Consider the following 16,165-nt stretch of genomic DNA (forward strand, 5'->3'; position numbering starts at 1 on the left):
TTTGGCTTTCTAAAATGTTTGATGAATATTGTCTGTACATGAATGGAGGTGTGATAGTTAATGGGTATTTCTTTTGCCTTTTTTAGTCACTTTGGGATTCCATAAGGGGAATGGTTCTGCCTGACCTACATACATCATGTTCTCTGAGTGCTGTGATCTGCTGCTGTTTTCTCAGTAAATACTGTCTCATCCATTCTCTGTCTTATATAAATTAGTTAAATCTCTATTCTCTTGCTGTCAGTGACATAATGGTTTTCTTTTTTGTGCTTCTTTACTGTCACATAAATGAAATTTGGGAAAGAAGATAAATGTATGCACATTTTCACACTGAATTTTAACTGATGTTTATTACCGCTTATTCAGCTTCTTGATTTTCTATATTCTGCTTTAAAGAAAACACTTAGTATCCTCAGATAGTACTTGGGGGCCAAAAGCACCAGATCTGCCCGAAGGTCTGGGTTTCACATTTACATTTGCCAGGCCTAACAGCTTTGTAACTCCTTAGAAGATGGAGTTAATTTTCTTCCTTAACACTGGTTTTGTGTACCCTACTTCCTTAATTTCTATGTGTCCCTTTTTCTTAGGAAAACTTGACTTTCTAAACCTGTATCTTTCTGCCAGTCATATTTACAAGCCACTTTTGCACTATCTTTTCCTCTTGAGCTTGCAGAACAGGGGAAAACAGGAAAAGGAAGGGGGAAAAGGGTAGCTAAAAGCCAGCTTCTGAGTCTGGGGAAGTTATGAGATTAACTTTTCTCTGTTAAGCAAAGCTCAGCTTCCTTCTCTTGCCTGATGAATGATTAAACTGAATAAATACAAAGGGATTCTTTCACCCAGGTCTACCTTCTCATAAACTTGGCACTTGCTTTTAGAGGACTTTGCCTCTCCAAGATCCCCCCCACCTTCATCCTTGTGAACATTTCAACATTCATTTGAACAAAAGAGTTTTAGAAAATAGGACAGAGGTGAGTCGAGCTAAGAGAATTATAAGGCATATTCTCTGCCTCCTGGGAGCTTACAGACTGGTTAGAATACTACATTTAGGGCACATGAAACAGTAATCAACTCCTGACAATACAGGAATGTTAAGTTGTATATTAACTCTAAATGTATGGGTTCTGGAAAAGTCAGAAAAAGTTAAGGCTTGAGTTCGGCTTAGATGGGTAGAATTTAGGAGAGAAACCTGATAATCCAAGGAGTAAATAAGCTTGTGGGAGCCATGGTTCAGAGTTAAAATAATGCAAAAACTCCAGGGGAAGTGTTTGTGATGAATTGAAGACTGCTAGAATGGGTAGATGGAGGTTAAGCCTGGAATTCTCTAAACAGAAAGCAGGGCCCCACAGCGACTTTATAATGAGTTTTCACACCTACAAAAGTGGGTGTGCCAGAGAAGTATAAAGGGGCCAGAAAAGTAAGTGTTGGGTTCAGAACCAAAAGTTAGGCTTCAGGATGCTACGTTGTCTGATCCACTGTACCACTCTGCTGTTTTTGTCTTCGGATAAAGAAGTTGGAGAAAGGTGGGAAAGAAGGGAGAAAGTGTTAGATGTGTTAAGTCACTAATTTTTAAAAGTATAATCTTGAAAAATATAATTGCCGTCATTTCCCATTTAGGTGATTGCCCACAGTCAGTACCAAAAGTCCAAAAGAATTTCCATCTTTCTGAGCATGCAAGATGAAATTGAGACAGAAGAGATCATCAAAGACATTTTTCAACGAGGCAAAACCTGCTTCATCCCACGGTACCAGTTCCAGAGCAATCACATGGATATGGTGAAATTAACATCACCTGAGGAAATTTCCTCACTTCCCAAAACGTCCTGGAATATTCATCAGCCTGGTGAGGATGAGGCTCGGGAGGAGGCCTTGTCAACAGGTGAGCATGTGTTATCAGAATTGACATCTTAGGATGCTGCCAGACTGGGATGAGGCGGGTATTAGACCTCTGAGCACTTGTTATGTTTGGGTTAGTGGGGTCACTTTCCCTGTAGAGATAAGTTTGTATTTCCTTCGTATTCCAAGACACCCATATTATCTGGCTTAGGATGGATGCCTTCTGGAAGCTGTGACGTGTCACCTGTATAGTAAGGTAGTAAGGTCTTGTTGTCTTTTCACAGACTCTTTTCCTAACCTTGTGGGTTGAATTATGCATTTTCCCTGAATAATTTTTCATTTCCCATGGTTTTGATTTTGGTCTGCATTACTATTAATGCTAATAAGCATTTATATTTCCAATTCAGACCTGGCTGTTACCTTCTGGACATCTGTACTTGGATGTCACGTGGGCATCTCAAACACATGCTCCAAATGGAATCACGTTCCCCTCGACTCCTGCTGTCATGTGTCTCTCTTAGTGCATGGTCCCATAAGGCAGAAGTCTCAAGGTCACCCTCGGCCCCTCTCTTTCTCTGATGCCCCATGTGTGGTCTATTGCCAAGTCCTGATGACTTTACCTACTGAACATGTAGTGAATCTGTCTACTCTGTCCAGCCACACTGCTACTGCTGCAGCCTATGCTGCCATCTTCTCTTGTCTGGTTTTGGGAACAGCCTCCTAACTTCTTCCTCCCTGCGTTGTGCACCCTTGCCTCCCTCTTAATCCGTTATCTACACAGTAATTGACACAAGATTTTTAAAACATGAATCTGACCACTTCTCTCCCCTGTTTCATTGACTCCCTGCTGCCCTTGGGTTGAAGTAAATGCTCCTTAACAAGGTTTTTCCTGATTTGGACCTGCTCAATTTTCCATTTTTCATTTTTTCACATGTTTCTACTCCCTCTCTTCATAGTCTGAGCTCCAGCCACTCTGAATGTCTCTCAGGTTCCCACCCCCACTTTGCTTTCTCTTCACACATGTACTCCCTGGCCAGCAGCCACTTGGGAGGTTTAATTATTATTAAGCAGTCAAAGAGCTGAAAGCAGAAGGAGCTAAGGGTACTGTTTGGTGATGCAGTCAGTGCCCTGAGCCTGTTTCAGGAGCATGTATTTTTTATTGAGACTTAAATGGTGGCAAAGAAACCCCAGCACAGCTTTATGCGGTCTTCTCCCAATTTCTGTCCCTTTCCAATGTAACATGAAAATACAAAATCAATCATATGGGGACAGAGTCCAGGGCTCATAGCAGTGAGGGGGCATCTACTTTGCTACTTTAACTTCCCTTGTTTTCTAGTCCTGCTTTGCTAATGTTTAGGCACCAAAGGTACACACAGATCTACCCCCTTTGGGTCCTGCATCTGTATACCAACAAATGCCAACATTAACACAACTCTTTAATATTTTCAAGAAGAAAGGTTACAAGCATTTTAAGATGATGGGACATAAGTGTAGCATATCTTGGGGGTAGCCCAGGCTTATATATAAGTAAGGAAAGACAGGCACTGCTCACATGGAATGCAGCTACTTCTCCAGACTTGCAGGCTTACGGTGGGAGCCCAGGATACTTTCCCAGTTCTGGTTGTCTGTACCAGCAGTTCCTCCAATGCTTGCACCATCTCAGTAACGCCCCTGCTATTTGAAATTCTACTTGGTGGCCTCCAGTAACAGCTCATAAGTTCTTCCAGAGACAGCTCATTGCTTTTGTAGAACAACTGTGCGCCTTCTGCAAGTATTCCTTCGGTTGAGCTAGAATGCCTCACCCTAAGCCTTCATGCATGTGTTCTATTTCTGTGTAAGGACAGTGGTGGGAAGAGTAAGGAAGAAGCACGATCTCTCTTCTTAGAGTAGTTGCACTTCCTGGTTAGGATAAGCTCAGTCTACATAGATGAGCTAAATCATTTATGTAAATAGTTTTTAGTACATCACTTGGCACAGTAGAGCTATTCAGTAAATGGTAACTGTTATTAATCTTAAGCAAGGAAAGCAGAATTATTCATTATATGATCAACTCATTGCTATTATAGCTGCGTGTTTAGCATTTTGATAATTTCCACCAGATATTTTTTGAGGTCTACTTGTGTCCGACACTGTGTTAGCTCTGGGAAGATAAGGTCCAGGACTTCAAGGGGCTCACACGGTAGCTGGGGAGACAGAAACCATATAGAGGAGGTGCCCCAAGCAGACATGTGTCAAATGAAAATATACAGAGTATTAATACAGATGCTCAGTGCTTGGCCCTGAATAGAAAAAGTCAACCCAAAACGCTGGTTGTTCGTTTCTCCTCCTCCATAGCATTTACCCATGCTTTGTTTATGGGATGGGGCACTTTTTGCCCCATGTTTTTCTTTGCAGACACTTGCAGCCTGGGTGGCAGAGGGATGGGCGACTAAATTGTAGTTTCTTCTGACTGCCGCCTGGGAGCTGGCACGTTTGGCTGTTGTCTGCAGAAGTGCTGGAGCAAGCGGGCAGCCCCTGTTGTGTGTTGCTCCCAGAATCCCATTTTGCACTGTGGATTTTCACTGGCATCAGCAGCTTAGACTGTGCCTGCTTCAGTGCTAAAACAGAAGTCTAGCGTCGTATGTTGAGGACAAGCTGATTAGAGCTCAGATTGCCACCGTTCCAGCTTACGTAGCCTATTTATCTTTCTGGTTTGCTCACGTTATCATGGCTAAGAAAAAAGTGAGCTTAGATGTCCTCAGTTGCAAGTTTCCAAGCAAAAATTTAACGTGGTATATTCGTATTATGTACGAAAACATCAGATTGGTCAGTGAAGTAGAGGGGCTGCCTCTTTACTGAATTTATCTTCAAAATAAGGTCTGCTTGGGCAATTAGATTAGCCAGGAACCTTTCTATTTTAAAGTAAATAATCTGATTCAATCTGGTTTAAGCAAAATGGGGTTTTATTGGCCCAGGGCCTGAAAAATCCATAGTAGAGCTAGCCTTCGATATGGCCGGATCATTGTCGTTAGGATCCACTCTGTCTCTGCCTATTGACTCTGCTTTCATTTGTGTGCTGTGTCCTGGGGTAGCTACTTGGCCAGGATGAGAGGAAGACACTGCGCTGTGTCTTCCTTTAATGCTGAGTACACGTGGGCATACCTGGATTGGAAGCCTGTGGGCACCTCCTGAGTCAGTGTCAGGTGACACCCTAACAGCCTCTGGGTTCATGCAGTGTTCGCAGTGCAGTCTGGGTATCATCTAGTAATATCCTGTGGAGACTAACTCCACTGTCCCCAAAATGACTGTCAGAGTGTCCATGAGAATTTCTGTTTGTTTAATTTTTACTAAACCAAGAAATAAGTATAGTTACAGGATCCTCCATTTTTTGGTATTTTAATATAATTCATAGCAACAGCTCATGCTCTTACTGCAAGAGGCATTTCTAAACTTTTAAGATGTCTCTCTTTTGCTTCACAAAAATCCCCTTTACTAATTATATTTCAGCTCCCAAAATAAATTATCAAGATTAAAAATAAATCAAAACAGTGGTAATTTTGGAATGTGCTTTTGCACTTTACAGATGCAACTGCGGGAGTTTTGGATGCCCCCTCCCTGGATGGTTGAGAACCTTGCCCCCGGAGTTAGGCTGTTGGAGGTAGAGCGAATCGTATGGTCCTCACTTCCACCTTCCTGGTTTTCGGATGGGATCATTGAAGCCCAGGGAGGGCAAGGAACTTTTCCAGGGACACACAGGCAGCTCATATGCTGCCTCGATCACCCTTCTGCTTTCCACTCCAACGCCCTTTGAAGTGCCACTTCTTTTCTTAGTACATCCTTCATTAAGACAGCTTTGCCACCTGCGTTTTCCGCCTCTCTCCTGACAGTGAGAACTGTTATTCATGGACCAGGCACCCTTGGGGGCTGTATCCTTGGGAATGTTGTTACAGTTTCCAAAGGAGGGGCTGGCACTGAGTCAGGTGTTTCTAAAAGTACACAGGTCATCACATGAAGCTGTTTTTCAGTCATTTTATATTCAAGTAAATACACAGGAAGAAGAGCCACGGCTTCCGTTTCTAACAGGGCCTCACATTTGAATGATAAGTGCACTCCTGGTAGATTTTCTTGGAGCTGCTCCAGAATTGTCTATTTTATCTTTTGCCGCAGCAACTTTAGAATATATTCTCATTTTGGAGTGTGGTAATTTACTTTTTGTTAACTCCCAGCCCATTAAGATTAAAAGACACTTCCTTAGGGGTTATGGCCTGTTATTCTTGCCAAGATGGGTTAGCCTGCTAAATGTTCTATTCACGCATAATGCTTCACTGAATGTACTGTTGAACACTTAAGTGTCATTAAAAGGACCAACCCAGGTGACTTAAAACTCCCTACATATAGAACTTCAGATGTTTCAACTCCTTTTCCAATTCAGTTTTTATTTCATTACCTTTAATTGAGACATTAAAATGTCTCTTAGGTTTATGTATGTTTCTGTATAGGTCCAATTCAGAGAGGAGGCAGAATTTTTAATTTTAAGACAAGTTTCAAATAGAAAAATATGAAATTGTTTTTACTTTAGTCTTCTGACCCTTTAACCTCAAGCTAGAGTGGCAAAAACCTTTGTGTAAATAACTGCCACCATGGGTTTACATGAATGTGCTTTTTCTTCCCCTAGTCATTCTCTCATTCTCTCTCTCTGTCTGTGCTTGCCCCTCCCCCCTGCATCTCCCCCTACCCCTAGTGATTAATGGGCCAGTCCTGTGGCAGGCCTAGGGAACTTCTCACTGCCAGACTGGATGTAGCCTTCATCTTACTCATCTGTTTTATGGGCAGGATGATCTATTTCTTTGAATGCCTTCAGCAGTGGAAACATGCCTTTAAAATCCTTCATTATAGTAGTTTGAAAGCTCACAAGACTGGGATATTTCTTTTTTTTAAAAAAGGTTTTATTGGGGAATTGGGGGAGGGGAACCGTGCTGGGGAATCAGAGGAAGGGGAACAGCCAAGTTGCTGTCTCGTGTTCTTCAGTCTAGTTGTGGAGGATGTCGCTTCACTGGCCCATGTTGGCATTATCATTGTGCTCTTCCCAGGTGATGCAGATCGGTCGCTGGCCTCTGGACAGCCGCTCACGGCGGCTCTTGACAGCTCATGCTGGCTGCCGGCTGCTCACACTGGCTGCCGGCCACACACGGTAGCTCATGGCAGCCCACTGCAGCAGGGGCTGCAGCCTACGCAGGGGCTGCAGCCTACGCCGTCGCTGGCGACTCACGGCAGTCCAGCTCCAGGTTGAGCTGTTGTTCAGCATCTTAGCTGTAGAGGGCAGAGCAACTGTGCCCCTCATGTGGGATCTGAACCGGGGCCCTACTGCTCAGAGCTGGCATCCCAAGCCAGCTCTTAACCAACGCGCCACTCAGCTGGCCCGGGGATATTTCTTTTTGATGAATTAAAAAATGTTCTTCTTTCCAGAAAAGTGAGTTAGAGATTTTTCTCCATTGAAAAATGAGGACAAGAGATCATTTCAAAGAAGCTGTGCCAATAAATGAAATTTCACCTTTGCCTCTAATTTTGGGGTTGAATCCTCGGTCCTACGTGACTGCCCTTCTCCAAATATTTGTCTTCTCAGTTTCACGTGCCTGCCAAAGTGACCTTACAATGCACCTGGATTGTATTATTCCACCACTTGAAAACACTATTGCCTAGAAAATAAGTCCAGGTTCTGCTGCAAGATCCAAAGAAGAAGAAAACAGGAGTGTGTGTGTGTGTGTGTGTGTGTGTGTGTGTGTGTGTGTGTGTGCGTGCGCGCGCGCGCGCGTTTCCTGTTTTGGGGAAGGTCTCTGCCTTTGCTCTTCTGGTTCCTTCAACCTGAACGCCCATCTTCTTTGCTTGCCTGTTCGAATCTTACTCACCTCTAAGTCTCAGCTTAAGTGCTACCTCTCGCAATAGCCTCCTCAGATCCCTGGTCAAATGTAAACCTTTCTCCTCTGTATTTCTGCCTGTGTCAGGGCCCTGCACGCTTGATGTGATTCGATTGGCTTTGTTACATGCCGTGCATGTCATTTAAAAGGGTTGTTTGGTTGTTTTGTTTTCACTTGAATTGAGAGCCCACCACATACCAGAGAAGCCCATCCCATGAAGGTTAGAAAGTTTCTCTCTATGCGCCTCCTTGTAACTTGCACCTCGCAGTCCTTCCCCGGCCCTAGAGAACCACATAAATCGTCTTCACACATGTCCCTTGTGGTGTTTGGACTCAACATAGCACCCCAGTGACTCTGAGGTATCACCTTTCTCCTCACCAGCTTAAGCATCCTCTTTAAAGTACAAGCCTGATAATTGTATGCTGAATTGTATGTTGAATGACTGAGAGTAACTGCAAAGAAGGCAACAGGGTGCTCCTGTTTCTTCTTTTTAATCTCTAAAACTTCAGACTGCAGTGATTTTTCTCTCTCTGCTCCTCAGAAGGAAATTTAGGTTTGCCCCATGTTGGTACTTCTGATGGGATCTGTGGGAGATGATGTGGTTTTTTAATTAGGTCCAGATAGAGAAAGAATGGAAGAGTTTAAATTGCTAGTTTATTTTGATGCAAGGTGCAGTAAACTGAGGGGAGCAGGGAACAAGTGATTGTTGTAGGCAACTTCTGGGGTGGACGTGGCCACCCTGAAGATTGTTTTAATCTCGTTATGAAACGGGGAAATGCTAGGAATGTAATGTGCAGCATGATGATTATAGTTAATCCTACAGTGCATATTTTAAAGTATGCCGCCATTTTCACATACTGAATTTTTGGGGTCTTTTTCTAGATGTTGTACACTTTTCCATTGATCTGTTCACCTGTTCTGGCAGTAGCACCATCGTATTTTGATCATTATAGCTGTGTAATGGCTATTTAATGCACGTTGATACTTTAGTGCCTGGTAGAAAGAGTCCTGTCTCATTGTTCGTATTTAAAAACACGTAGCTGACTATTCTTAAACATTCACTTTTGAGATTAACTTTAAAATTATTTTGTCAGTTTCTCCTCCCAAATCCTATAGCAATCTGGGTTGGAATTGTGTTATATTTTTAGATTAGTTTGGCGGAATGGATTTCTTTACAACAGTGTGCCTTCCCCAGGAGTGTAGCACCCCTCCCCAGTTGTTCATTGCTTTCCGTGTGTTCTTTTGTTGGTGGTTTTGATTTTAGTCATGTTGTTATTTCTTGTTTAGTGTTTTCCTAGTCAGTTTGTTCGTTTTATTTGTGGTTGTTATTGTCAGTGGAATTTTTTCCATTATATTTTCAAGCCAGTTATTTTTGTCCCATAGGAAAGTGTAGGAACATAGGCTCAAATTTCCAAGTGGAACCAGATGTCTCTGAAGTAACTTTAAAGTTATTTTCTTCAAAATTTTCTAAAGTTCTACAAAATCAAATACTAGAAAACTTAATTTCATAAGAAACTTGCATCCTTGATAGCATGTTTTCAAAGTAAGGTAGCCATACTGGGTTTTTAAAAGCTGCTTGGGTTTGGATGGGCTGAGTAGTTTTCCCGATTTCCAGCAGATGTCAGTGTTTTACAAACGTATTAGTCTGAGGCGGCGGTTTTGTCTGCAGCCTCCTGCATTTATATATCCTTCAGTCATTTCATTAGCAGACTGGGGATTATTTGAACTGGAAGGGATGTTGGAGATCATCTAAATCAATCCTTTCATTTTGCCGATGAGGAAACTGTCCTAAATGGGAAATGACTTGTCCAAGGTCACACAGTCACAGTGAGGCTGGAACCCAGCCAGGTGTTTTCTGTCGAAAAGGCTGGTAAGAGGTAGTCCCCAGAATCACAGAGAAGCGAGATGTGTAGCCCAATGCAGAAGTTTCATTTTGGAAGAAGGGAAGCAGACACTGCTGAGTTTGTTTGGGTAGATACATATTTAAACATCCTGTATAATAATTGGGTAAAGCGAACCACAAATAGCTGACTTTTGTTACCTGAATGTACAATGACTCGATGTGACAGTGACCTATCCCGTTCTTCATGCCAGCTGTGGACACAGCATCAGTACTTGTATACAGTCAGTAGAGTAATTGGAATAATTGTACCCCCTCTGTGCACAGTCTAATGGGTTATGTTGGAGGGAAATACTATAAATCCTATGTCACAAAGTACTATCAGGGAACCTATCATGTTTTCCAACATACAGCATGTAATAGAAAAATGTTTTTTGTTCTACATTATGACAAATCTGGGCAAGGAAGCCAGGGGAACACTCAGGGGCAGCTTCAGACAAAGTTATGAAGTGGGCAAAGTATGTAAAAGTTTCAGAGAAGTGTCCTTCCTTTAATCAGCTGACTCCACTCAATCAGTCTGCTTGTGGAAAGGATATGGGCCATTTTATCTTTAGTGCAGAGATGGGAACCTTCCAGGGTACAGGTGATAAGCAGCTACTCCTCTGACACCAGTGCTCACGGGATTTTGGAGGCGCGAGAGCCTGTGTGGATTGGTGTAAAGGTGAGGGGAGGTTCCGTGGCTGAGTCTTACAGGAAGGGTAGGAATTACTTAAGTATGGAGACGTAAGTAAAGAGTGGGACACGTGTGGAAGGCTGTGAAGCAAATTTGTCAGGGCAAGTAACAAATAGGGTATTAGGTTTAGAGTTTAAGGTCAGTTAAAGGAAGGTAAGATTGAGGGTAGATTGGGGCTGGTTTGGTTTTAGACTTTTTGAGGTCTCAGCATGAGACGTTTTTCTAAAAATTTTACAAACTTATTTTGAAAACGTAAGTCACAAAACTAGTAGAGAAAGGTCCTGTGTATGCTCCACCCAGCTTCGCTTGATAATAGCACCTTACAAAACTGTAGTGCAGTGCCAAAACCAGAACATTGGCCTTGGTACAGTCTATGGACCTTATGCAGGTTTCACAGCTTGTACGTGTACTCATTTAGGTGTGTGATGTGTGTGCACGTCTCTGCACAGTCTTGTCACATGTATAGGTCTGTGCAACCACTACAACAATCAAAATACAGACGTTTCATTACTACAGAGGAACACCTTCGTACCACCCCTTGTAAGGATTTTTAAAGCTTTAAAGGAAATCCAGTTTCCTTTTGGGTAAGTGGGGAGATACCCCTGGTGTCCAGAGTCCAGGGTTTCGCTCGTGGCCTGGAGACCTGGTTGGTGAGGGCACTCGCAGGAGTCCTCCTTATGTAGCGTTGGTAGCATGTGGGAAGGCGAAGTTTTGTAACAAATTGTATGAGGAATGAAACTGTTTAACTAGGAATATCCTATGTTTTTTAAATGGCAGAGAAGACCTATTCACTTTTCTTCTGGAATCTTGAACCTACTGTCCACTTGATTTTTTTTTTTTTTATTTCCCCACATCCAGTGCAGTTCTGAAGTTCCTGGAGGGCTCTCAGGAGTCACAGATTTTTCCTTCATCTTTCTCTCAGAGGCTGACCCAGGGGCTCCCTGGCTCGACCTGCAGAATTAGGTAGATTTCTCACTGTGGCATAGGAGGCACTTCTCAGCTTGGTCAAGGTGTGTCTTCCTGCCATCTTGCTTCTCTTTCGTTCATAGGTCCTTCCAGAGGGAGCCAGTCACTGGCCCTGAGCACAGTCCATGCTTTCCCAGACCTGGGCCTTTGCTGGTTCTGGTTTTATTCCTGACCCTCCGTCCCTGCCTCTCCATCCTGACCCTTTGACCTTGCTTGTCCTTTCATTGCTCGTACAACGGGCCACCTCCTTGGTGAGGCTTCCCGGGCTCATCCCCCTGCTCAGTGGCACACAGCGCTCTTCTTACCTCATTTTACTTCCTACCTACCTTGTCACTTGCATCACCCGTTATTGCAGTTATTTATATATTTATATACAACTTATTAGGTCTATTTTCAGCTGCCCAGGTTGTTAGATCCTAGTGTCATGAGTAGTTGCTTATCTCTGTGTCGTCTGTAGTTCCTCAGACAGGGCCTTCCATACAGTGAGTTGTTAGGAATGGCTGTTTTTTAATTTGATTCCATTGAATTTTGATTGAGTGGCAAATCTTCAGATTTTTTTCCTGCTTCTTTCTGTCAAGGTGCTCTAGCAGGTTTTGGGGAGCATTAAGTGTTTCAAGAGCAAGGTTACCCCTCACCAGAAGACTTACTGAAGCAGATAACCAGGGTAGTTGGAGTGAGAAAAGCACTTGGAACGCACTAGAAAAGGACATTATATAAGAGCCAGGTACTATTATTTCAAAGTAATACATTACTTTATCTCAGACTTGCAGTAATAGAATTTGTTCTTGATGGCACAGGCTCGTATGAGCTGAACGACGAGTCCTCCTTGGGTGGAAGAGGAGAGCAAGCAGAAGAAATATAATGTGCCGTGTCATTTTATTTTAGTTAAATGCACTGAACCAGAAAGTTTGCGGACTTTGAAGCGCTTGCTTAACATGGTGGTAAAACAAATGGTGGGAGGCAGGGAGAAGTTCCAGTTTGCTGAAGGCTTGGGAATCGTGCCTCGCTGTAATTACTTACAGTAATGACTTTGAGAGTTCATCTTCCAAGAAGTGAGAAAAAGAGAAATTGCTCCAAAAGCACGCATATGTTTCTGTATCTGAAGGCATTGTTCTTCAGCATGCTCAAGCATAAACCAGGCTTTTCTTTTTTTTCTTAAGCACAACCTCACATGAACCTGTGCCGTACAATGGGCTGCCTGCCAGACTCAGCTGAATTTACGCCAGTGCCCGAGTTCTCTCTTTTTTAAAAACTGTGGTAAAAAAACGTGTAACATAAAATTTACCATCTTAACCATCTTTATGCGTATAGGTCAGTAGTATGAAGTATATTCACGTTGTTGTGGAACAGATCTCCAGAACTTTTTCATCTGGCAAAAATGAAACTCGCCTCTTTCCCCTCTTACCAGCCCCTGGTATCCACCATTCTATGCTCTGTTTCTATAAGTCTGACTATTTTAGACGTTTCATATAAATGGAAATCTTACAGTATTTATTGATTGCATCACACAGATATATAAGAACTTGCCCTTAAAATTCTCAGAATTGCTAAGCTTTGATTCTGAAGAGGTCTGAGAAGTTGAAGACTTTCATCCACTCATTTTATAGATGGAACAGGAAAACCGAACCACCACAGGTTGCCTAAAGTTAGTGAAAAACCATAGGAAGTTCTGTAATTTCTTCTCAGTTTTATTAAACTTTCTAAGTTCTGTTTGATTATCTTTTATTTTTATTTTTTAAATTGGGGAATTGGGGGAGGGGAGCAGACAAGTTGCTGTCCTTTTGTTCTTCAGTCTAGTTGTGGAGGACGTCGCTTCACTGGCCCATGTTGGTGTTATCATTGTGCTCTTCCCGGGTGAGGCAGTTGCTTGCCGGCCATTGGACAGCCACTCACGGTGGCTCACGAAAGCTCACGCCCACTGCCAGCCAGCCCCACTGCAGCCTACGCCGTTGCCGGCGACTCACAGCAGCCCAGCTCCAGGTCAAACTGTTGTTCACCATCTTAGTTGTAGAGGGCGCAGCGTCACTGGCCCTCACGTGGGATCCAAACCCAAAGCCCTGCTGCTCAGAGCTGGCGTCCCAAGCCAACTCTTAACCAACGCGCCACTTGGCCAGCCCCTGTTTGATTATTAACAGCAGTGAAAGTATCCCAAGGATAAAGCCGCTGCTGCTGGTCTATTTTCGGCAAAGTATTTTTGTATATCTCCAATAAAGACAGTTTCAGTCTTTTTTTCTCAATAAGCTTTATTTTGGTTAATATCTGCTAAGATGGAATAAGCTGAAGTATAGTTTTTCTTTTATCACCTATGGTAGATGCTGTAAAGCTGGGTTCAGCAAACTGTCCTGTACAGGGCCAGATAGTTAATGTTTGTGCACCATACAGTATCTGTTGCCGTGAGTCAACCTGCTGTTTTAATGTGACTGGGTGCCACTGAAACTTTATCTACCAGAGAGGCAGCAGGCCAGGTGTGGTCCTCAGGCCGTCGTTTGCCAGCCCCTGTGGTCAAGTGTGAGGACGCTCACGTCTGCTCGCTTGGTCCTTAGCATCTAGCTCACTATCTGTAATATAGGAGAAGGCCGTCGTTGTTGCTTATGGTGATGATGATTATAACATCAAACCCATTCTTCAAAGGGGAAAAGAAAACCAAGGCTCAAAGAGGTGATGTCATTTGCTAGTAGATGCAAGAGCTGGAATGTGAACTCCGACTTCTAGCTCTTGCGAAGCGTGGAACCTCTTTGTTTCTGGCCTGGAGAGGTGACGCAGACAAGGAACTGTTCTGCTCCCCTGCCTGGGGGGGGGGGGGGGGGGGGGGCATGGGAGGGAGCAAACGGGCCACAGCCTTGTGTTGGTCAGGTCAGGGCCACAGTGAGGTCCAAGCAGCTAATTCATGGTCTGTGTTTCTTTGCTTTCAGCTTCACCTAGAAGAACCTAAACTCCTGTTTTCTCCTGCTTCCTTTATTTAACACATCGTGTTCAGAGGGTTGAATAAAAGCCTTGAACTCAAGGCACTCAGAGATTGTCTCATATCCTGAATGTCAGTAGCCGATTAGAGCAGTGCCCTATCAGACCCCGGCACACTAGGGGAATGGCTACCTCACATGCCGTTGGTGACAAATACAGTCCCCAGTGCTCTTGTGACAAATGCAGGCCCTGTGTTTTGATGTGAACGTTAGGACCTCTGTTAAAAGAAAGGGTTTATAATGACAATACAGAAATGATCAATCAGATGATAGTTGTGTCTTTAATAGATGCCTTCATTACAGTGTGTTTCCTTCTGCATAGAGATTCCCAAATGGCTAAAATACATTGTGACCAAACAGCAGAAAGAGTGAAGGTGCATTTACAATACAGTTTTTCAAAATTAGCTGCCTATATGAGGTGGTTTAGTTGAATACTCCTTAAGAGTATTATGGATTTGCAGGGAAATGTATTTTTTTAAAAACCCATTTTTATATATAATCAGAAGTTTAATCTAGTTTATGACTGTAATCACAAACGTGGTTTGGCTTATTACCTTGTGTGCTCTGTACTGTTTTACTATGAAGAGTGATTCCAGGAGGCCGTGCTTCCATCTGTTCTTTCTGAGGCAACCATAATGAGTTTAAGGCGTGTGGTATTGATTTTTGAGAGTTCTGCCACCAGAGCTATCATGAGTTACTGCTTCTGCATTTTATTTTGGAATTTCAGCTTCTTCGTGTTTCAGAAGCACGTTTGATGGAACTGCCTGTCTCTGTACCCAGCCGCATGGCCTAAGGAGGATGCGTGCAGTAATTGATTAAGTTGACATTTGGTATTAATAGCTTAGAGACTCTTCACATCACAATATGCTTATCCACTTTAGATTGTAGGAGAAGGCAGTTCTGACTGATGTTTCATAGCTGATCAGAGGTAGTGCTGGAACCCAGACGCTGGCAGCCTGTCCAGAGCCCACACGCTCTGCCCATCTGCCCTGCTGCCTCTAAGCGCTGAGGCACATGCCCGTGTCATGAACCCTTCGTACCTCACGTGTGCTCTTGGGCCGTTCTCCACCTGGGCAGCAGCACTCAGCTTGTCTCTGAGCTGCCGAATGCCCTTGTGGAGGAGCCTGACCTCTCGGAGCTCTGAGCATCAGTTTCTTCCCCACCCTCCTGCCTCACCAGGTAGAGAGATGTGCTGACCAGCTGGTGTGCCTCATCCTTGAGTTCCTCGGGTAGCGTAGTTGTAGGCATGTCACAGATGTCAGTGTCTGTGCCCTCCTGTTCTAGACGCTGGATTGGGTAAGAGTTAGGTGTCACTTGGGATGGTCCAAACAGGCATCTCATGGATGTGGTCAGGAAACTAAGATCAGTGTGGCCAAGAGATGTCTCATTCTCCTTTTGCTTTCATTCTTTTATAGTCATTAGAACTGGGTTCAGTATCTCTCTGGGGAAAGACCACAAGTTTGTTCCCAGACAGAGGGAACAGGACACTTCCTCCTTAATGGACTGGGGGCTTTGTCACAGGACCCGCTACGAGCTGGTTAACGGAGGTTTGTTATGTTGTGACTGTTGGGATTAGACAAGTTAATTAAAAGATTAGAAGGACCTTGCAGGAGCAAAGATTTGCAGGCGGGAAGTCGTGGGTGGGTCTGTGGGGCAATGAATCCATCTGCTCGAGTGGGAGATAACAGTAGAGAAGTGACTGGGATGACTGTGCCGCGTCCTGCAGACTCAGTGAAAGAATTTCCCACTCCCTTTAAGGGGCTGTGACTGACTAAAGGTTTTTGAACAAGGCTGTGTTTTAGGGTGGACTTAGGCCAGCAGTGCCTGGACGGCAGGAGGAACAACATATGCAGAGTAACAGGCGGGGATGAGAGCTCTGGCAGCAGTGAGGGGTCGTGGAGGAGGCGTTGAGTCATGAAGGGCCTGGAGAGGAGTTTGTGGG

The 16,165-nt window shown here is 43.8% G+C and overlaps 1 protein-coding gene across 6 annotated transcripts in view; it reads left to right on the forward strand.

The window, feature by feature from the left end:
• The first annotated feature begins 69 nt into the window (after window positions 1–69).
• MTHFS (methenyltetrahydrofolate synthetase) overlaps window positions 70–16,165 on the forward strand; it is a 139,430-nt gene continuing 123,334 nt past the window's right edge. For 2 of the 6 annotated variants that reach the window (XM_019640192.1, XM_019640189.1), the window contains exons 1-2: window positions 70–174; window positions 1,612–1,873. In XM_019640192.1, coding sequence (XP_019495737.1) covers window positions 1,666–1,873 — 208 coding nt within the window. In that variant the 5' untranslated portion in view covers window positions 70–174; window positions 1,612–1,665. Of the gene's footprint in view, window positions 175–883; window positions 966–1,132; window positions 1,518–1,611; window positions 1,874–16,165 lie in introns of those variants that run through there. The other 4 variants (XM_019640195.1, XM_019640196.1, XM_019640191.1 and 1 more) reach the window with 4 other exon arrangements.

The sequence above is a fragment of the Hipposideros armiger genome, unplaced genomic scaffold, assembly GCF_001890085.2.
Source record: "Hipposideros armiger isolate ML-2016 unplaced genomic scaffold, ASM189008v1 scaffold_48, whole genome shotgun sequence".
In the NCBI taxonomy this organism is placed as follows: domain Eukaryota; kingdom Metazoa; phylum Chordata; class Mammalia; order Chiroptera; family Hipposideridae; genus Hipposideros; species Hipposideros armiger.